The following is a 22748-nucleotide window of genomic DNA, read 5'->3' on the forward strand; positions in this document are numbered from 1 at the left end:
ATTTACTACTGTACTAGGCATCTCAGGCTGTATATTGTCACCCTGCTTATTTAACTTCTATACAGAGTACATCACGAGAAACGCTGGGCTGGAAGAAGCACAAGCTGGAATCAAGATTGCCGGGAGAAATATCAATAATCTCAGATATGCACATGACACCACCCTTATGGCAGAAAGTGAAGAGGAACTAAAAAGCCTCTTGATGAAAGTGGAAGAGGAGAGCGAAAAAGTTGGCTTAAAGCTCAACATTCAGAAAACGAAGATCATGGCCTCTGGTCCCATCACTTCATGGGAAATAGATGGGGAAACAGTGGAAACACTGGCTGACTTTATTTTTGGGGGCTCCAGAATCACTGCAGATGGTGATTGCAGCCATGAAATTAAAAGACACTTACTCTTTGGAAGGAAAGTTATGACCAACATAGATATAATATTCAAAAGCAGAGACATTACTTTGCCAACAAAGGTCCGTCTAGTCAAGGCTAGGGTTTTTCCAGTGGTCATGTATGGATGTGAGAGTTGGACTGTGAAGAAGGCTGAGCGCTGAAGAATTGATGCTTTTGAACTGTGGTGTTGGAGAAGACTCTTGAGAGTCCCTTGGACTGCAAGGAGATCCAACCAGTCCATTCTGAAGGAGATCAGTCCCGGGTGTTCATTGGAAGGACTGATGCTAAAGCTGAAACTCCAATACTTTGCCTACCTGACGCGAAGAGTTGACTCATTGGAAAAGACTTTGATGCTGGGAGGGATTGGGGGCAGGAGGAGAAGGGGATGACAGAGGATGAGATGGCTGGATGGTGTCACCGACTCGATGGACATGAGTTTGAGTGAACTCTGGGAGTTGGTGATGGACAGGGAGGCCTGGCGTGCTGCAATTCATGGGGTTGCAGAGAGTCGGACACAACTGAGCGACTGAACTGGACTGAGTCATCTCAGGCTGCCATTACAAAATACCATAGACTAGATGGTTTAAATAATTGATTTTTATCAGGGTATCACCATTATCAGATCTGGTGAGACAGCTTTCTTCCTGGCTTGGAGTCAGCCACCTTCTTGCTAGTTTTCTAGTGTCTTTTCTTAGAATGGCATTAATTCCATCATGAGGGCCCTGCCCTCATGACATCATCTCAACCTGATTACCTCCCAAAGACTCATCTCCAAATACCATCAGATTGGAGGTTAGACCTTCAGCATATGAATTTGTGTTTGACACAAACATTCAGTTTGTAACAACTCTATTATCTTCTGTATTCTTGATGCTCTGGCACATAAATATATGAGGGATAGCCAGTTCTTAGATATAGCAACACTACTCAGCCTGAACTGTGCCTTTTATATGTAAACTAACCAATTCAGAACCCATTCTCCAAACTACCTCTTACACTCCAGGAGGCTGTATTTCTCTGCCCTAATCATTTTAGTGCCAGGTACCTGGTAGTCCCAGCCATGAAATCAGAAGACAGTTGCTTCTTGGCAGGAAAGTGATGACAAACCTAGACATTGTGTTGAAAAGCAGAGACATTACTCTGCTGAGAAAGGTCCATGTAGTCTTTACAGTGGTTGCATACGGTTGTGAGAGCTGGACTGTAAGGAAGGCAGAACACCAAAGAATTGATGCCTTCCAACTGGTGCGGGAGAAGACTCCTGAAAGTCCCTTGGACAGCAGGGAGATCAAACCAGTCAATCTTAAGGGAGATCAACCCTGAATATTCACTGGAAGGACTGATGCCAAAGCTGAAGCTCCAGTATTTTGGTTATCTGGGCACACAGCCGACTCATTGGAAAAGTCCCTGATGCTGGGAAAGATTGAGGGCAGAAGGAGAAGAGGGTGTCAGAGGATGAGATGGCTGGATGATATCACTGATGTAATGAACATGAACTTGGGCAAACTCTGGTAGATGGTGAGGTACAGGGAGGCCTGGTATGCTGCAGTCCTTGGTGTTGGAAAGAGTTGGACTAGGCACTTGAACAGTAGTAGCAACAACCAGATAATTAGAGATAACGCCTATATCCTAGAGCCCCTTGAAGTTATTCAAATTAGTCAATTCTAAACCTGCTTACCTTCCCTTGCCTTGCATTTCTTAGGAAAACAGCTATAAAGGCTCTTGCCCATACCTTCCTCTTGCTCTTTCTGCCTCCTGACTGACCCTGGTGCTTTCCTGTGCTGTTCTGCATGGCAAGTTCTTTCTTGGGAACTGTGAATAGCAAACTATCTTTTCCTTCGTTTTCTTTTTGAAGGGGGAAAGTTCCCCCTTAATTTTCACCTCCTATTTTGTTTGTTTGCTTGTTTTTGACCTTGCCACAGAGCTTGCAGAATCTTAGCTCCCCAACCAGGGAGCTAACTCCGGCCCCAGCACTGGTAGTGCAGAGTTGTAACCAGTGGACCACCAGGAAATTCCTTTTCAGTGGCAGTCATCTCCTGATCTATTGGCTTCACCATACCTGAATAATAATAAAATTTATATTACAAAACATACTACTACAGTGCTGTGAACTGAATTGTGTCCCCTTAAAAATCACATGTTGACTGTTTGCAGATAATAGGATACTTACATAGAAAATCCTAAAGCAACATCAGGAAACTCTCAGAGCTCATCAGTGAGTCTGATAAAGTTGCAGGATACAGAATTAATATATATAAATCTGCTGCATTTCTGTGCACTAACAAAGAAATACCAGAAAGAGAAATTGAGATAATCCCATTTACTATCACAACAAAAAGAATAAAATACCTAGGAATAAACCTACCTATGGAGGCAAAGCTTCCCTGGTGACTCAGCTGGTAAAGAATCCGCCTGCAATGCTGGAGACCTGGGTTCGATCCCTGGGTTGGGGAGATCCCCTAGAGAAGGGAATGGTTACCCACTCCAGTGTTCTGGCCTGGAGGACTCCACGGACCATATAGTCCGTGGGGTCGCAAAGAGTCGGACACAACCGAGTGACTTTCACTTGACTTCACAGAGGCAAAAGACCTGTACTCGAAAACTATAAAACCATGATGAAAGAAACTGAAGATGACTCAAGCATGTAGAAAAATATGTCATGTTCTTAGACTGGAAGAAACAGTATTGTTAAAATGACCATACTGCCCAAGGTGACCTATATATTCAGTGCAATCCCTAATAATACATTTTTCACAGACTTGGAATGAAAAGTTTAACATTTTAAATGGAAATACAAAAGACCCATTTAGATGTTTAATGTAAAGTCAGTAGATCCTGGTACAAAACTTTAAATAAAGGAATCTTCATAAAACTGGTGGTTGATTTACCTGCAGCTTGTCGTTGTGTTATACCAGTGGTTTTGAACATTTAAAGGTGACTCAAGTGAAAGGTTTTAGAGGCAACATAATATAAAAGAGCCCCTTCACAATCTGGCTCTGTTACTTATTAGTATTGTGATCTTCGAAATGTTACTTAAATCATCTAAGCTTCAGTGTTTTTATCTTGGAATGTAGATAATAGTTCCTACCTTAGGATTGTGCAAATTAAATGAGATAATGAATGTGAAACACATAATCATAATACCTTGCACAAATGCTGTCATTTTCATTATTCCAATAATTTACTAGAATATGTCGCTTTGCATAAATTCTCTTCCTTCTCCCTAGAATGCCTTTCTTTGCCATCTCACTTCATTTCCTGCCACTACCTTTTCTGGCTTCTTTTGCTTCTTTTTTGGGAATACTTGCTGTGTATTTAATCACTTATTTTTCATTTCCTCTACCTCAATAGACTGTGAATTCCCTGAGGGCAATTATGTGATTATGTCTTGTTTTCTTCATATCCTCAGCTCCTAACATGTTGCCTAGCATATAATATTATTAAAGAATTCATTAAATGCATATCTAGTGAATAAACTCTATAGGATTGGTTTAAGGATTAGAAATACACCCCCTCCCAAAAAAAGAAATAACTATCATAACACTTAGCTGGACACTGTCCATCCAGCTTGTCGTTTAATATATAGTAGCTATAGTTGTTATTATTGCTAATAATAATATTATTTTTCAGAGACATACTTTGACGTCACTTACATTAACTGACTTCCCCAGCCATTACTATCTCTTCTTATATATATGAGTGGTTGTTCAGTTGCTCAGTCTTGTCTGACTCTTTGCAACACTGTGGACTGTAGTATGCCAGGCTTCCCTGTCCTTCACCATCTCCTGGAGCTTGCTCAAACTCATATCCATTGAGTCAGTGATACCATCCAACCATTTTATTTATCTTAGGTGCTATAGGATGAAGAAAAAAATGCAAAAGAATACTAATAGGACCTATCGCCTATATACAGTGGACATCATTCCTTGATGGAGGCATGTTATCATAGTTTATGATGCTGAATGATCCAAGCTGAGCAGTGAGTCAGGCATCCTACTTAAATATGTACATTAAGATAGATGGCTAGAAAAGTTCATTGTTCAAAAACAATAATCTAAATATACACACTGAGAATAAATTAGATGATGATATATATATATATGAGAATTAGTAAAATGTATTAGATAATAAGAGGTGACACTCTTAGTCATTCTGATGTGTTTTTTTGGATTTGAATAATCATTGCAGCTCTACAGTATTCAAGTCCTATTACCTGTCTGTTTCTTTTAGCTATTGGATGAACTCCCAATGATCTACAGCTGTTGTATATTTGTATACTGCATGTAAGTATTTACGTTTAAAATTCATTTACTTGATATATTTTAAAATTCATGTTTCATAGGGAATTAACATAACTAATGCAGTTATAGTACTGGGAGATTAAAACAGTGTAGAAGATTGTAACTTTTGTGATTTTAATACAGAGTATAATCTTTTGGAAGTTATACTAACAATGTTTACGAATTTGTGTGATCTCAAATATATTATCCAAAATCCATAACATTTTTCTACTTTGTACCTTGAATTATGCAGGGCAGCAAGTCATCTCTAAATTTTCACAGTTGTACAAGATAAATGGATATTGTCCCCATTTTATCTAAGAATATAAGCAGAGCTTATGCTGAGATGACTTGCTTAAGGTCATACAGTTAATAACCTACAAGTTTAATAAACTTAACTTTTAAAGTATACCTTCTGTTCCCTAGTATTAATACTTCAAACTTGTCTGAACTTCTTATGTGATGGTTATCTGATTCTTTTCAACCAGATCATCATTGCTAGCTCAAGAATATCTTCTTCTAAAGATACGTAAAAATAAAAAGAGTTTTCGTATGTATACTCTGGTTAATTCATGTTGATGTTTGACAGAAAACAGCAAAATTCTGTAAAGCAACTATGACCAACCTAGATAGCGTATTAAAAAGCACAGACATCACTTTACTGACAAAGGTCTGTCTAGTCAAAGCTATGGTTTTTCCAGTAGTCATGTATGGATGTGAGAGTTGGACTGTAAAGAAAGCTGAGCACGAAGAACTGATGCTTTTGAACTGTGGTGTTGGAAAAGACTCTTGAGAATCACTTGGATTGCAAGGAGATCCAACCAGTCAATCCTAAAGGGAATCAGCCCTGAATATTCACTGGAAGGACTGATGCTAAAGCTGAAGTGCCAATACTTTGGCCACCTGATGCCAAGAACTGACTCATTGGAAAAGACCCTGATGCTGGGAAAGATTGAAGGCAGGGGAAGAAGGGAACAACAGAGGATGAGATGGCTGGATGGCATCACTGACTTGATGGACGTGAGTTTGAGCCAGCTGCAGGAGTTGGTGATGGACAGGGAAGCCTGGCGTGTTGCAGTCAATGAGGTCACAAAGAGTCGGACATGACTGAGTGAAATGAACTGAAAAAATAAATAACTTTTTTTTTTAATAAATAACTTTTTAAAAAATTAAAAATAATTTGAAAAAATATATTATTAGAAAGAACTCATCAGAAACTGTTTCTGTAAATAACCAGAAGTAATTATTTTAGGCTCTCTGGGCCTGTGGTCTCTGTTGCAAGTCTTCAGCCTCTGTTGCTCCTGCTGCTGCTGCTAAGTCGCTTCAGTCGTGTCCGACTCTGTGTGACCCCATAGATGGCAGCCCACCAGGCTCCCCCGTCCCTGGGATTCTCCAGGCAAGAACACTGGAGCAGGTTGCCATTTCTTTCTCCAGTGCATGAAAGTGAAAAGTGAAAGTGAAGTTGCTCAGTTGTGTCCGACTCTTCGTGACCCCATGGACTGCAGCCCACTAGGCTCCTCTGTCCATGGGATTTTACAGGCAAGAGTACTGGAGAGGGGTGCCATTGCCTTCTCCTCTGCTATTATAGCATAAAAGCAGCCGCAGATAAGCTATAAACCAATGGGTGTGACAGTGTTCCAGTACATTTTATTTACAAAGTCAGGCTTAGGTTGAGAAACTGGTTTTTGCACTGTGGTTTAAATATCAATAACCTTAGATATGCAGATGACACCACCCTTATGGCAGAAAGTGAAGAGGAACACAGAAGTGATGAAAGTGAAAGCGGAGAGTGAAAAAGTTGGCTTAAAGCTCAACATTCAGAAAACGAAGATCATGGCCTCTGGTCCCATCACTTCATGGGAAATAGATGGGGAAACAGTGGCTGGCTTTATTTTGGGGGGCTCGAAAATCACTGCAGATGGTGATTGCAGCCATGAAATTAAAAGATGCTTACTCCTTGGAAGGAAAGTTATGACCAACCTAGATAGCATATTTAAAAGCAGAGACATTACTTTGCCAACAAAGGTCCGTCTAGTCAAGGCTATGGTTTTCCAGTGGTCATGTATGTATGTGAGAGTTGGACTGTTAAAAAGGCTGAGTGCTGAAGAATTGATGCTTTTGAACTGTGGTGTTGGAGAAGACTCTTGAGAGTCCCTTGGACTGCAAGGAGATCCAACCAGTCTGTTCTAAAAGAGATCAGTCCTGGGTGTTCATTGGAAGGACTGATGCTAAAGCTGAAACTCCAGTACTTTGGCCACCTGGTGCAAAGAGTTGACTCTCTGGAAAAGACTCTGATGCTGGGAGGGATTGGGGGCAGGAGGAGAAGGGGACGACAGACCATGAGATGGCTGGATGGCATTACTGACTCGATGGACATGAGTTTGAGTGAACTCCAGGAGCTGGTGATGGATAGGGAGTCCTGGTGTGCTGCAGTTCATGGGACTGCAAAGAGTCGGACACAACTGAGCGACTGAACTGAACCCCAATCTAGAAAAATAGCCCGTCTGTGACAGTGCAGATTTGGGCACTTAGAAAACCTAAGATCAAAAACAAGGAAATCCTAGCTACTGTTTTCTGAAACCTATTCTTAAGACTGAGACTAGGGTTTGTGCTCTCCTTGACATTGTTTGTTGATCTATATTTTCTGTCAAAACTATATTTATTGAAAGAAAAAGTAACAGTGAGCATTGATAAAACTAATATCCTGATACACCTGTACCTGCGTGAGACAAAGTTGAGAGCAGATTATTTAAAGTATCCAGATGAGTACTGTAAGAAAGGGAGAGCTTAAGATGACTGCTTTCTTCCCTTATTTGAAATCAGGTATGTACTCCTGATCCCCACAGCCTATTGAAGGCTGTCGGCAGTGTGGGTTTTCTAAGATGAGTGTGTGGTTGCAAGGAAATGATGAGCACCAGTATACCCAGGGCATGTATACACATGGCAAAACAGCATTGTTTGTTTTCCTAGTTTTATATTCTAAAACAAGTTTCTCTCTTTTTTTTTTTTTTCTTTTTAAGGTTTGAATGTTTTAAGATGAAGAGCTCTGTAAACTACCATCTGCTTTTTACCTTAGTTCTTTTCAGTTTAATAGTAACCATGGTAAGTCATATTTTATTTCTAACAAATTAAGCATGTGAACTGCCATTTATGGAGTTTGGTACATTTTGCTTCTAGTGTTTGCTTCATGTTGTTGAAACTGAAATATTTCTAAAGGAAACTCCCTTATAGATATTGCTTCTTTGTTTTCTATTTAGGTGTTATTTCTCTACAAAAAGTTAAAACAATTTTTTTTAAAACCTGTTTGTTTGTTTTTTTAACAGGAAGTGGGAAAAGTCAAAAGGCAGATATTCAGTAGCAATAGAAAGCAATTAACGATTAACTTTTCCTCATGGATGAACATATTACCTCCTATTTGTTAAAAAAAGAAATTGGCTCTAATCTTTAGGGCCTCCTGTGACTATTTTAATGCCTAAACTTTTCCAAATAGGTTGAGATAGCTGATCACTTCTGTGTGCCAGTTCATTTGTTCCCACATTTCTAGTACTACCTATAACCTGACAACTACCAAATCCGCATCTTAAGCCTTCAGATATCACTAATATCAGGAACCTCAATCTCAGCACATTCCAAGTTGAACTTATTTACCCCTGCCCCGTGATACAAACCTACTCATTATCTTTCCTACAAAATCTGCTTATGCTCTGAGTTGCTTGTCTTAGTTAAGGACCTACTAAATACTCTGTTACTTAATAACTATGGGACTTTGGGCAAGTTACTTAACCTCTTGAAATTTCCTCATTCGTAAAATGAAAATAGTAGTAAACATACATTTCATATTAGTTGTAAAAATTAATCCCTGGTACACAGTAAGGACTCCATAATTCTTTTGCCTTAAAAAAAAAAAAAAAAAAAAAAGCCTTTTAAGAGCCTTGCCCTTCTGCATTTCTTCTGTTAACTAGCAGTGAGAATCTGAAATTAGGTAAAGGGAAATTAGTATTTTGAAATAGCAAATTTTGGAGTTTAAAAACATTCTGCCTTATTGAGTTTAGAGTTATGCATATATAAATATTTCGTATACATCTTACTATTAAAGCTTTCTGGTTGCTTGAAGGAAATGATCTACTCTTGTAATGCAGGAACTTCCTCCAGGAATAAGAAGTTCTGTAGCAAATTTTAAAATTACATAAAATTTGTGAGATCAGCAGTACACTAAATGAGGCTATAGAGATGTATAAAAATGGTCCTTTCTGCCAAAAAGATTATTGCCTTGGAGGGGAGAGAAGCAAACTAATAAATGCCATAACGTTTATACATTGACAGTCTGGTAGTAAGAAGGATGAGTGGTGAATTCTGCTAAGCAGAAAAAAAACCTCAGAAAAGACTTCAAGAAAGAAGTATAATTTGAGCTGAATCTTAAAAGATGAGTGTTTACCAGCAGGGGCATTTGCTAACATAGTGAAGCATGGCATGTTTAAAGATACAGAAGCATGAAACTAGCCTCTTTGGGGTAGCAGTATACTTTTTGGAGCCTAGGATGAGAAAGAGACAGGAAGATACGAATAAGGCCAAACAGAAAGGCTAGAGCAATGTCATGGGAAGGCTTTGAAATTTGGACTTTGTCTTGTAAGTGATAGAAGTCATTTCAGATTTGTGATTTAACTTTTGACTCCTCTCTACCATGTCTTTTTAAAGGTATACTCTTACAGGGCAATAAATGCATGTAATAAGTGGGCATTGAACTTAATCACCCACATGACATTGGAGCCTGAAACTAGAGTTTGTGTAACTGAAAATGTTTCTCAGTGAATGCATTAGATGTTTGGAAGCAGAAGAAAGAACAAGACATTTATTTTAAATGTTTTCACTTATTAGCATACATTATATGCTAGAGACTTGCACATATTTTGGCTAATTATTGCTAACTATTATTATTCCCATTATCCAGATAAGGAAAAATGAGTCTTTTGGTTAAATGACTTGCTCAGACATGTAGCAAGTAAGTGGCAGTTTGAAATTTTACTGCTAAGCCCAGTGTTCTTGCTATTGTGATGCAGGGATTGTCAGCATAACCTCTTCAGCTCTGATGAGTATTCATGCATCTGTGCTTCTCCCTGATGCTCATGCATCAAGGAGAGGCCAAGAGGCCAGAGTAATCCACAACAGCTGTGAAACATTTAGTTTACCTTGAAGAAGCTCGGGCTTCCCTAGTGACTCAGCAGTAAAGAATCTGCCTGAGGTGCAGGAGACATAGGTTCAATCCCTGAGTCGGAAAGATCCCTTGGAGAAGGAAATGGCAACCCACTCCAGTATTCTTGCCTGAGAAATCTCATAGACAGAGGAGCCTGGCAGGCTACAGTTCCTGGGGTCGCAACAGTCAGACACAACTTGGCGACTAAATGACGACAACCTGATGAAGCTAGCACTGGCGCAGACACACCTTAGGTAGTAGCCCTTTTGTGGCAAGCCACGTAATCTGGTTTTACATGGCTGGAGTCAGTTCTAGGAAGCAAGATGAGGGAAGCTGGAGACATATGAGATTTGCAAGGTAGTAGGTATAGGTTTTGGAGAAGGCAGTGGCACCCCACTCCAGTACTCTTGCCTGGAAAATCCCATGGCTGGAGGAGCCTGGTAGACTGAAGTCCACAGGGTCGCTAACGACTGAGCGACTTCACTTTCAATTTTCACTTTCATGCATTGGAGAAGGAAATGGCAACCCACTCCAGTGTTCTTGCCTGGAGAATCCCAGGGACGGCGGCGCCTGGTGGGCTGCCGTCTGTGGGGTTGCACAGAGTCGGACACGACTGAAGAGACTTAGCAGCAGCAGCAGCAGCAGGTATAGGTTTTCTTCCCCCTTCATAAGGCACTTCTTTCACATCTATTTCTTTTAATCTTTTTTAGGTTTACCTTAAGGTAAAGGAGCCCATATTCCATCAGGTAATTTTTGAAAATTATTACACATTTTATTACTTAACCTGCTTTGTATTTTCCTTTTCTAGTATATTTTATGCATATACAACTTATGAAAATGAAATGGTGGATGCTCTAGGAAAGAACAGCATTTAAGACAGATTGCAGACAAGTTCCTATAGGAGGTGTAAGCAAAACAGAAATACCAAGAACATTCAATACCAAGGGTCTACTAGCTGTTGGTAGACAATTATGCAGGTGCAGCATTACTCTTATAAGTGCAAAAAAACAGGACATATTATTCACATGTACATGTAAACAGTCTTTTTTATGACATTATCTTTTTAAAAAGATATAGGGAAAATACTCAAGAAATTTTCAGTCTAACATATATGAGTTGGGAGGTTATTTATATCAAAAGAAACAAACGTAAGAAACTTTGGTATAAGAAATAGTAACTTATGTGCATCCTAGAAAGAAACTAGAGTAAAATGAATATGAGACCCTTAATAAAGAGAGCTATTGTTTATTGAGTGGTGTGATGTGCCTGTCACTATGCTCATTACTACATAGACTTTAATCTCCACAGCAGTCCTAAAAATTATGGATTATTGTCTATATTTTAAGGGAAATGAGCTGAGAGATATTAGGTAATTTGCCCCATGGTTACACAGTTATTAAGGGGCAGAGCCAGGATTCTAACTAGATTTGTTTGACTCCTGTCACTGTTCTTTTAACAAAGCAGGATAGATAGAAATACATACATAAGCGAGGAAACACATATTCCAGGAGGATTAGAGGTCTTATACTCTTAGAATATTTTGTGTTTATATTAAAAAGTAAATGTTCCTGTAGCCTTTTAAACTAAAACTAGACAGTAATCATCTGAAATATGTTTTTTAAAGAAATAAATTCCATATCCACGTTATTGTGCCTAGGTTTTTTCCATAGGCCAGCTGAAAGTAGATGTACTAAATAACATAGATGATACTAGGAAGGGGGCATTCTCACTTTCCTGTTTGTTATAACTTGAAGTGATGTCATTGTGTATTTATCCCTTTATTAGAAATATTTATTAACACAGTATAAAAATAAAGTAAGTTTATGTGAAGAATACTTCAGTTTTTATAAACTTCTTACTTGAAAAATTTGAGTTGATTTTTCTAAGTTTATGACCACTCAGTTTTCTCTTTTGTGTTTTTTACTTATCTGGTACTGTGTTTTGTAATAAAAGGTACAAACTATTCATGTCACTTTCCATGCTGTAATTTCCTGCATTTTTCCAATAATATTTTCTTCTCTGTGTATAGGGAAGATAAACAGATATCTGTGTATGCTGATAGGGGGGATGAAAACTTGTAATTATGACTAATATCCTAGGCTTCAGTTCAGTTCAGTTGCTCAGTCGTGTCCAACTCTTTGCAATCCCATGAACTGCAGCACGCCAGGCCTCCCTGTCCATCACCAACTCCCGGAGTCCACCCAAACCCATGTCCATCAAGTCGGTGATGCCATCCAACCATCTCACGCTCTGTCGTCCACTTCTCCTCCTGCCCTCAATCTTTCCCAGCATCAGGGTCTTTTCAAAAGAGTCAGCTCTTTGCATCTAGGCTTAGAGATTAAAAATCAGGATAGGGAAATGAAGAAGTAGAGGAATACTAGATGAAGTGGATGAGCAATCTGAAGGTAGGGATTCGTTCATTCGTTTATTTGTTAGATGTTTGCTGTATACTTTCTAAGTACCAAATTCTGAGCCTGATGTTGAAAATAAAGAGGCAGTAGAGCACAGACTTAAGATCTAAAGTCAGGCATAACTGAATTCAAGCTAGTCTTTCCACTTACTGTATAAGTTACTTAACTTTTTTGAGCTTTGGTTTCCTTATTATTCAACAAACACTTTTTTAAGTACCTTTAGTATACCAGGTGCTGTACTAGGCACAGGAGATATACTCAATTCAGTTCAGTTCAGTCGCTCAGTTGTGTCTGACTCTCTGCGACCCCATGAATCACAGCATGCCAGGCCTCCCTGTCCATCACCAACTCCTGGAGTTCACTCACACTCATGTCCCTTGAGTCGGTGATGCCATCCAGCCATCTCACCCTCTGTCGTCCCCTTCTCCTCCTGCCCCCAATCCCTCCCAGCAGCAGAGTCTTTTCCAATGAGTTAACTCTTCACATCAGGTGGCCAAAGTATTAGAGTTTCAGCTTTAGCATCAGTCCTTCCAATGAACACCCAGGACTGATCTCCTTTAGGATGGACTGGTTGGACTTCCTTGCAATCCAAGGGACTCTCAAGAATATTCTCCAACACCACAGTTCAAAAGCATCAATTCTTCGGCGCTCAGCCTTCTTCACAGTCCAAATCTCACATCCATACATGACCACTGGAAAAACCAGTCTTGACTAGACAGACCTTTGTTGGCAAAGTAATGTCTCTGCTTTTGAATATGCTATCTAGGTTGGTCATAACTTTTCCTCCAAGGAGTAAGCATCTTTTAATTTCATGGCTGCAGTCACCATCTGCAGTGATTTTGGAGCCCCCCAAAATAAAGTCAGCCACTGTTTCCCCATCTATTTCCCATGAAGTGATGGGGCCAGTGGCCATGATCTTCATTTTCTGAATGTCGAGCTTTAAGCCAACTTTTTCACTCTCCTCTTTCACTTTCATCAAGAGGCTTTTTAGTTCCTCTTCACTTTCTGCCATAAGGGTGGTGTCATCTGCATATCTGAGGTTATTGATATTTCTCCCAGCGATCTTGATTCCAGCTTGTGCTTCTTCCAGCCCAGCGTTTCTCATGATGCACTCTGCGTAAAGCGTCTGCCTACAATATGGGAGACCCAGGTTCAATCCCTGGGTTGGGAAGATCTCCTGGAAAAGGGAATGGCAACCCACTCCAGTGTTCTTACCACTCTCCCCAAGAAAAGCAGAGATATACTAGTGAGTGAAATAATGAGGTCTCTGCTCTTATAGAGCTCAATAGACTGCATCTCTAAAGTTGGTGTAATAATCTCCTAAAGTTGTCTAAGTTTAAATGAAATAATGCATTTAAACCTAGCATGTAAAGAAAGTAAAAGAAAGTGAAGTCACTCAGTCGTGCCCGACCCTTTGCGATCCCATGGATAGTAGCCTGCACCAAGCTCCTCCGTCCATGGGATTTTGAAGACAAGAGTACTGGAATGGGTTGCCGTTTCCTTCTCCAGAGAATCTTCCCAACCCAGGGATCGAACCCAAGTCTCTCAGATTGTAGACAGACGCTTTACTGTCTGAGCCACAAGGGAAGTCCAGAGTAAATGTTAACTATTATTAATATGCTACATGGTGGTTGGTCTCAGAACTCACTATCTGATCAGGATGATTAACTTGTAAAAATGTATTTGTAGTATATACATTTTATAATACACATCTAAAAGAAGTACTAGTGCAGGCAAGGACACAGTCTATCTACCTAGATGACTCAAAATACAATTAAAAAATATACTTATTGTATGTAGCTGAATAATTGCTTTCTTTGGTACAGAAGAGGAATAGTAAGGAAAATGGCGCACTGTTTTGATACAGTAGTATTCCTTGCTACTTTGTTAAGTTTTATTTAAAGAGAATTTAGCCTCAGATGTCTGATCTAGAGTATCCTATGCTGATCTGTTAAGTAATTATAATTGATACTTTCTATTTATGGCTTAAAAAAAAACCTATCCCTAATTATCTTCTGAGTATCATTTTTAAGAAAAGAGACCTTATTCTGAGAATCTTCTAATTGTCAAAGTTTAGAGTATTTTTCTTTTGTATAACTGTTGATGTTTTTATTTGTAGAAACTTAGAAAAATTGCTTTGGAATTTGTAAGTGGAAAAATTGTTTTGGAGTTTGTGACAAGATTTTTCAAAATCTTAAAAATAATGAAAAAGGAAAGCAGAGCAATGTGGTTTAATCTAAAGGAACTCTGACTTAAGGCTGGAATCTTTATTTCTTACCACTTTGATGTCTTAAAGTTCAGAATCTCAGTATCTTGCTATTTGATTATCCATCAACAAATTTCTTGCTGTACTCTCCAATATTGTATTCTCCAATATCTTTATCTGTAAAATGTTCAAAACAAGGATATGTACTATTTTATAAAGATTATATAAAAATAATTAATATAAGATAATGCAAAGCACAAGGCAATAAGCATAATAATACTGTGTAATGCTAAAATTACTTAGTAAGGTGTAAGACGACATGCATAAATTTCTGCCTGTGATGATCATGGAAAGCTTCTGAAAGAGATATTTGAGTTGAGCTAGAGAAGAAGTAGTGATAGTAGTGATGTGTGTTTCCTTATTCGCTCAGTCGTGTCTGACTCTTACGACCCCATAGACTGTAGCCCACTAGGCTCTTCTGTCCATGGGATTCTCCAGCCAAGAATCCTGGAGTGGGTTGCCATTTCCCTCTCCAGGGGATTTTCCTGACCCAGGAATCAAACCCAGGTCTCCTGCATTGCAGGCACATTCATTACCTACTGAGCTACAAGGGAAGCCCCTAGAGTAGTGATAGTAGAATTAAAAGTACCTGTCACAACAAGGATGATTGTCTTGTTAACCAGATTAGCTTCCCTGAGGAAGAATATACTGATAACAGTTCTACTTTATTGAGTCCAAGATGATCCAGACATCTGAAAGGGAGCCGAATGCTATTTATTTAACTTGATGGCCTTGCGAAAGATAATATTCAAATCACATAGCTGTCACATTGAATAGAAACACCAACAGGTCTTAAGCAGGAAAACAAAAACAAAAGCATACATGAGAATAGATTAAATGGACATTTAAGAAATAATTTAACCCTATTAAAGAAGCTAATTGAACAATCAGTAGTTGAGTATCTCAGATGAGATCTCATCTAATGTCTCAAAGAGTACTGTTACTTAAAATCTTGCCAAAGTAGATGTCTCCTAAAGATTGTTTCTAGACATGGCATATCAGTATTTTATTACTGTGCCTTCTAATTTGACACTCAAGGTTTGCAGGAAAGGACACACTATGTAAACAATTTGAAAAACAAAAACTTGGATTTTTAACACTTAAATTTTTATTCTATCATGTTTTGTTTGTGCCATTTTATTATGAATTAGAGTAGAAGGACATATGAGCACACTGGAAAAGAAGCTGACTTTTTTAGTGTCTACTAAATATTGTGCTAAATATTATATATTCTTTCATATAGTTTATATAGATTGACTCATTATCTTATTAAAATATCAGCAAATCTGTTTAGGAATTGGGATTATCATTTTATAGATGAGATAACTGAGAGTCAGTCAGAAAGGTTAAATAATTTGCCCAGTGTTCAACTCGTTGCTTGCAGAACTGGAAATTGAACCCAGATCCTTTTTTTCCCCAAAACCCATATTACTTTTATGATACGTCCCTATAGCTAATTACTTTGGAATCTAATTTATTATCCGAAAGATCTGTTTTTCAAAAGAATGAAAAGTACTATTTACATTTTTGTGCAATAGTGAACTTGGAAGAATGTGAAGACCAAATATATAAAACTTATGATAACTGTGCTTTACTTTAAGCCTCAGTTTAGTTATCAATATAAAAAACTGCTCAAAGTCAAATATAAGTGAAGTACTTTGGGAATAAAAAGAGATTAAGTAATTTTTATAGAAGGATATTAGGAAGGCTTCACACAGGAAATGACATTTGAGGAGGATTTATTTGACCATAGAACTTTTTTTTTTTTTTTCTTTTCATTGAATATCTCTTAATATCCCTCAGCACAGTGGTATTCTGGGGTCTTATTTGGGAAATCTTACGCTAAATACAAGATCGTGTAGAACATGAGAAGAGAAAGAAGAATGGAACCAAATTGTGAATCATTGACTGTCGTGTTAGAGTTTAGAACTTATTTTGTCATTAACAGAGACATAACGTTATAAGATCTGTTTCAGATAATTCTGGCAGTTATATGTAGGCTGGATTAGAAGGCTGTATAGTTTGGGCAGAATAAGATTTTAAACTAGCTCTGAATACCTACAAAAACTATGTTTTTACAAAGTCTCATTGCCTTATGAGTCTTATGAAATTATGTTACAATTAAAAAGTAGCATCTGCATTTAGCTTTCTACTATTTAAACTATCATCTAATTATGTAGGAAGCACCAGCCTTTTAGCCTTATCATATGAGAATTGTTGTTCAGTCACTAAGTCATGTCCTACTCTTTGCAACCTCATGAACTGCAACACGCCAGAGAATAATTTATACTATTAACTCCCAAAATAAAATGCCTCTTACATCAGTATTTTGACTATGATTATAAAAATATGAAACCACAGTCACCTAGTTCAGTGTCTTCATTTTACAAATGGGAATCCAAGAGTAAGATGAGTGAAGTGACTTATTCAAGTGACTTACGTATTGAAACAGTAATCAGGTGGTAGAAAAATCTGGATTCCCCTCACTGTAGCCCTTGGCTTTTTCTGTTAGAGGTTCTCTTTACTGTGTTTGGGCAATTGAGTGAGTTCAGTACAAACTCCAAATGCCTAAATCCCATTACCTATTACCACCATCTGTTCCCACTCACTGGTACTTTATCCACAAATCCCTACCTGATCTCCCACCCTTATAAATGTTTCTTGACCACAGATGAGCTGAATGCCTTTCTCCGAGAGTGAAAGACTTAAACCCACTCTGGGCATTTAATGTGATAATGTGTTAATTATTCCAGCGGGTTAGTATGGAATTCTTTATTGTCTAAATGTCTTTTACTTTTAAGCAATATCAGAATTACAGAAAAGCTGCAAGGAAGATAAAAAGAACTTTTTCCCCAAACCATGTTGAAAGTTTATTGTCAACACGTTGGAACATGATGACTTATGATAGTGTCTACTAGATATCTCCATTGTGTAATTGTTCTCTGTCCTTTCATAATTAATAAGAACTTGGTAGTAGAGTAATTTGAGATTTATGAAAATACTCTTAATTGTTAAACTTTGAATTATTTATTTTTATCTGTTTAGACTCTATATTCCTACTTTATGCAGTATTCACTGATTTGTAACTATCATTATTTATTTTGGTATTTATTTTGGTATATCATGATTTCTTTGATATGAAGAAAAGGTGGCAAGGATACACAGAAAAAATGTACAAAAAAGATCTTCATGACCCAGATAATCATGATGGTGTGATCACTCACCTAGAGTCAGACATCCTGGAGTACAAAGTCAAATGGGCCTTAGGAAGCATCACTACAAACAAAGCTAGTGGAGGTGATGGCGTTCCAGTTGAGCTATTTCAAATCCTAAAAGATGATGCTGTGAAAGTGCTGTACTCAATATGCCAGCAAATTTGGAAAACTCAGCAGTGGCCACAGGACTGGAAAAGGTCAGTTTTCATTCTAGTCCCAAAGAAGGGCAATGCCAAAGAATGTTCAAACTACCACACAATTGCATTCATCTCACACGCTAGCAAAGCAATGCTCAAAATTCTCCAATCCAGGCTTCAACAGTATGTGAACTGTGAACTTCCAGGTGTTCAAGCTGGATTTAGAAAGGGCAGAGGAACCAGAGACCAAATTGCCAACATCCGCTGGATCATCAAAAAAGCAAGAGAGTTCCAGAAAAACAACTACTTCTACTTTATTGACTATGCCAAAGCCTTTGACGGTGGGGATCACAACAATCTGTGGAAAATTCTGAAAGAGACGGGAATACCAGGCCACCTGACTTGCCTCCTGAGAAATCTGTAAGCAGGTCAGGAAGCAACAGTGAGAACTAGACATGAAACAATAGACTGGTTCCAAATTGGGAAAGGAGTATGTCAAGGCTGTATATTGTCACCTTGCTTATTTAGCTTATATATAGAGTACAGTATGTGAAATACCAGACTGGATGAAACAAGCTGGAATCAAGATTGCTGGGAGAAATATCAATAATCTCAGATATGCAGATGACACCACCTTTATGGCAAAAAGCTAAGAAGAACTAAAGAACCTCTTGATGAAAGTAAAACAGTAGAGTGAAAGGCTGGCTAAAAACTCAACATTCATAAAACTAAGATCATGACATCCGGTCCCATCACTCCATGGCAAATAGATGGGGAAACAATGGAAACAGTAGCAGACTTTATTTGCGGGGGGCGGGGGGGGGGCGCTCCAAAATCACTGAAGATGGTGACCGCAGCCTTGAAATTAAAAGATGCTTGCTCCTTGGAAGAAAAGCTCTGACCAACCTAGACAGCCTATTAAAAAGCAGAGACAAGGTCCCTCTAGTCAAAGCTGTGGTTTTTCTAGTAGTCATATATAGATGTGAAAGTTGGGCTATAAAGAAAGCTAAGCGCTGAAGAATTGATGCTTTTGAACTGTGTTGTTGGAGAAGACTCTAGAGAGTCCCTTGAACTGCAAAGAGATCCAATCAATCCATCCTAAAGGAAGTCAGTCCTGAATATTCACTCGAAGGACTGATGCTGAAGCTGAATCTCTAATACTTTGGCCACCTGATGCGAAGAACTGACTCATTGGAAAAGACCCTGATGTTGGGAAAGATTGAAGGCAGGAGGAGAAGGGTAAGACAGAGAATGAGATGGTTGGATGGCATCATTGACTCAATGGACATGAGTTTGAGCCAGCTCCAGGAATTGGTGATGGATAGGGAAGCCTCGTGTGCTGCAGTCCATGGAGTCGCAAAGAGTCAAACACGACTGAGCGACCAGACTGAACTGAACTATCACACATTTTGGTATACAAATTGTCTCAGATTTCACCAGTGGAGCACTTTCAGGCTGGTATCTGTGTCCTTTTGGCCTGTTCCCATCACTCTTTGAATATGTTTTACTTTTTGGCACAAGAAGATGTTCTTGACTCATCTTGTTCTTTCCCTGCTCCAGGCCTGATCTCCATGGAGCCTTGGTTTCTTTTATTGGAGAATGGAATTTAGAAACCAGATCCAAGTGCTAGATATGTGGTTACATATGTCTCTTCTCTTATTAGACTGAGCTGTTTGAGGTCGGAAATAGGGTATCTTTCCATCTTTGAATGATGAATGCCTAGTCCAATGTCTGTCACACAGTCTGTGTTCAATAATTTGTGGTTGTTTAGTTGCTCAGTTGTATCTGATTCTTTTGTGGACTATAGCTCACCAGGCTCCTCTGTCCATGGGATTTCACAGGCAAGAATACTGGAGTGGGTTGCCAGTTCCTTCTTCAGGAGATATTCCTGACCCAGGAGTAAAACCTGTGTCTCTTGCATCCCAGGCAGTTTCTTTACTGCTGAGTCACTCAGAATTCTCATTCAGTAAGTACTTGGTAGAAAATAAAGTGGCCAGTTATTTGGAACTCCTCTCCATGTTTTTGCTTGATCCATGGAATAGACCATCATGAAAAAGTCATGGAGAATGTAGCTCTGAAGAAATATTGAAAGTCAGTCTCCCTCATTATCAAACTAATTACTGTATAACTACAGTTTTTTACTTCCCTGGTGGCTCAGATGGTAAAGCATCTGCCTGCATTGTGGGGACCTGGGTTCAATCCCTGAGTTGGAAAGATCCCCTGGAGAAGTAAATGGCAACCCACTCCAGTACTCATGCTTGGAAAATCCTATGGATGGAGGAGCCTGGTAGGCTACAGTCCACAGGGTCACAAAGAGTCAGACACGACTGAGCAACTTCACTTCATTTCACTTCACTTCACAGCTTTTAAGGTCCCACACTACAGCCTCAGCCTACTTAATTTGCCCTCTTTTACCTCTCTGTTTCATCTGTCTTCAAATCTTTCCACATAGGCATCTTAATGCCAAATCACAGAAGAAAAAAATTGTTTTTCTGCCTTGCTCAAGAAATCTTTCTTTTTACTGATAAACAAAATCACAACATGCCTTTTTCCTAGGCTTCTTAGGGATAAGTACCAGGTCTCAGCTTACACACAGTATATTTCTATGATGCTTTAGCAGTGAGAAAATGCAAATATTATTTTTATTATATTCTTTGGAGTTTGAAGATTGAAAAAATTATTAAATATGGAGAGATATGAAAATTCCTTATAGAAATCTTTTTAAATAAAAATTGTAGAGAATGGAGAATTATGTTCTGTTATCTTTTTATTTAAAAATGAATAATTTTAGAAGACTCTTGAGAGTCCCTTGGACAGCAAGGAGATCAAGCCAGTCAATCCTAAAGGAAGTCAACCCTGACTATTCATTGGAAGGACTGTGGCTGGAGCTGCAGCTCCAATACTTTGGTCACCTGATGCAAAGAGCCAACTCATTGGGAAAGACCCTGATGCTGGGGAAAATTGAGGACAAGAGGAGAATGGGGTGACAGAGGTTGAGATGGTTGGATGACATCCCTGACTCAGTGGACATGAGTTTGAGCAAACTCTGGGAGATAAGTGAAGGATAGGGAAGCCTGGCGTGCGGCAGGTCATGGGGTTGCAAAGAGTCAGACATGACTTAGTAACTGAACAACAACAACAGTCTTTGAATATGCATAAAAAGAAACGTTATGTGGAGACTCCTAGCTCTAAGAAAGCCTAGGAAATCAAACTTTTATGGCTGGACATATAACCATCCTAATAAAATCAGTCTTTTATAAAGACAAAGGCAGCAGTAGGTACTGAGTAGGCCACTACGGGGTCTGCCTCAGGTTCCTAGGGGAGAATAAAAACATACAGGATAGCCAGGCCATGGAAGCAACCTAGATGTCCATCCGCAGATGAATGGATAAGAAAGCTGTGGTACATATACACAATGGAGTATTACTCAGCTATTAAAAAGAATGCATTTGAATCAGTTCTAATGAGGTGGATGAAACTGGAGCCTATTATACAGAGTGAAGTAAGTCAGAAAGAAAAACACCAATACAGTATATTAACACATATATATGGAATTTAGAAAGATGGTAATGATAACCCTATATGCGAGACAGCAAAAGAGACACAGAGGTAAAGAACAGACTTTTGGACTCTGTGGGTGAAGGCGAGGGTAGGATGATTTGAGAGAATAGCACTGAATCATGCATATTATCATATGTGAAATAGATCACCAGTCCAGGTTCGATGCATGAGACAGGGTGCTCAGAACTGGTGCACCAGGGTGACCCTGAGGAATGGAATGAGGAGGGAGGTGGGAGGGGGGTTCAGAGTGGGAAACACATGTACACCCATGGCTGATTCATGTCAGTGTATGGCAAAAACCACTACAACATTGTAAAGTAATTAGCCTCCAACTAAAATAAATAAATTAAAATTATGTACATAGGATAGAGATGTTTGTGAAGAAAAGAAAATTCATTTGGAAAATCCCCATTGTATTTCCAGGGTATGGGTTGTTATCCACCATTAGATATGTTTAACATGCTCTCTGAATAATCCATTTCTTTTGACTTCTCTATGCTAATGATTTGTAAATCTGTTAATTAAGCTCAGTTTTTTCTTCTAAGATTTAGATCCAAATATCCAACTCCTGTTACAGATCTCCACTTGGCTATCTAACTGACACCTCAAAGTCTGAACATAACACAAAAATAAAATAAACATTTTCATCCCTTGTCTTTGTTTTCATATTATTCTTTAACCCAATAAACAGTTTAACTGTGCACTCAACTGCCCAAGTCATAAACCAGGCCATCATAGATGTTCCCAACTTTTACTTACTCCCATATCGAAATGATTATCAGTCAGTTTGACACTTTTAGTAATTTTGAAAAGCCTTAAACAATTTATACCATACTTAAAGTTGTTCTAAACCTTATTTATCTCCCTAATTTATCCATTTTTTTCCTTTCCCATTGATACTACCCTAATTCAGGCCCCGTGTCTCACCTAGGCCACTACAATATCTTGTCAGTGGTCAGTTTTCCATTAGTTTCACCTCCTAATTCATTCTCTGTCTAACATGACAGGGACATCTTTCTAATACATGAGTGATCATACTGAGCTACTGCTGAAACTTTTATTGACTTTGCATTGTTCTTTACATAAAGTCCCAACTCCTTAACATGACTTGTAAAGCAGATTTGATTTCTGCTTACCTTCTAACTTCATTCTCCTTGCTCTTCTCTCCAATAAGTATGTCCTAGACAGTATTACTTTTTTCTAGTCCCCACAGTGTAAGCTATGCCAGTTACTCTCTTCCACCTTTTTTTAATAATGTTTGTGATTACTAATAATTCTTATCCTACTAATACTTCTGTTATAAA

General features: G+C 38.6%; 1 protein-coding gene across 2 annotated transcripts in view; it reads left to right on the forward strand.

Annotated features, from left to right (window-relative positions):
- Window positions 1-22748, forward strand: part of ACER3 (alkaline ceramidase 3) — a 144648-nt gene that overhangs the window by 81498 nt on the left and 40402 nt on the right. For both annotated transcript variants that reach the window (XM_004016342.6, XM_060399500.1), the window contains exons 4-6: window positions 4614-4666; window positions 7684-7765; window positions 10565-10600. In XM_004016342.6, coding sequence (XP_004016391.2) covers window positions 4614-4666; window positions 7684-7765; window positions 10565-10600 — 171 coding nt within the window. The remainder of the gene's footprint in view (window positions 1-4613; window positions 4667-7683; window positions 7766-10564; window positions 10601-22748) is intronic.

This window comes from Ovis aries, chromosome 15 (assembly GCF_016772045.2).
Source record: "Ovis aries strain OAR_USU_Benz2616 breed Rambouillet chromosome 15, ARS-UI_Ramb_v3.0, whole genome shotgun sequence".
Lineage (NCBI taxonomy): Eukaryota > Metazoa > Chordata > Mammalia > Artiodactyla > Bovidae > Ovis > Ovis aries.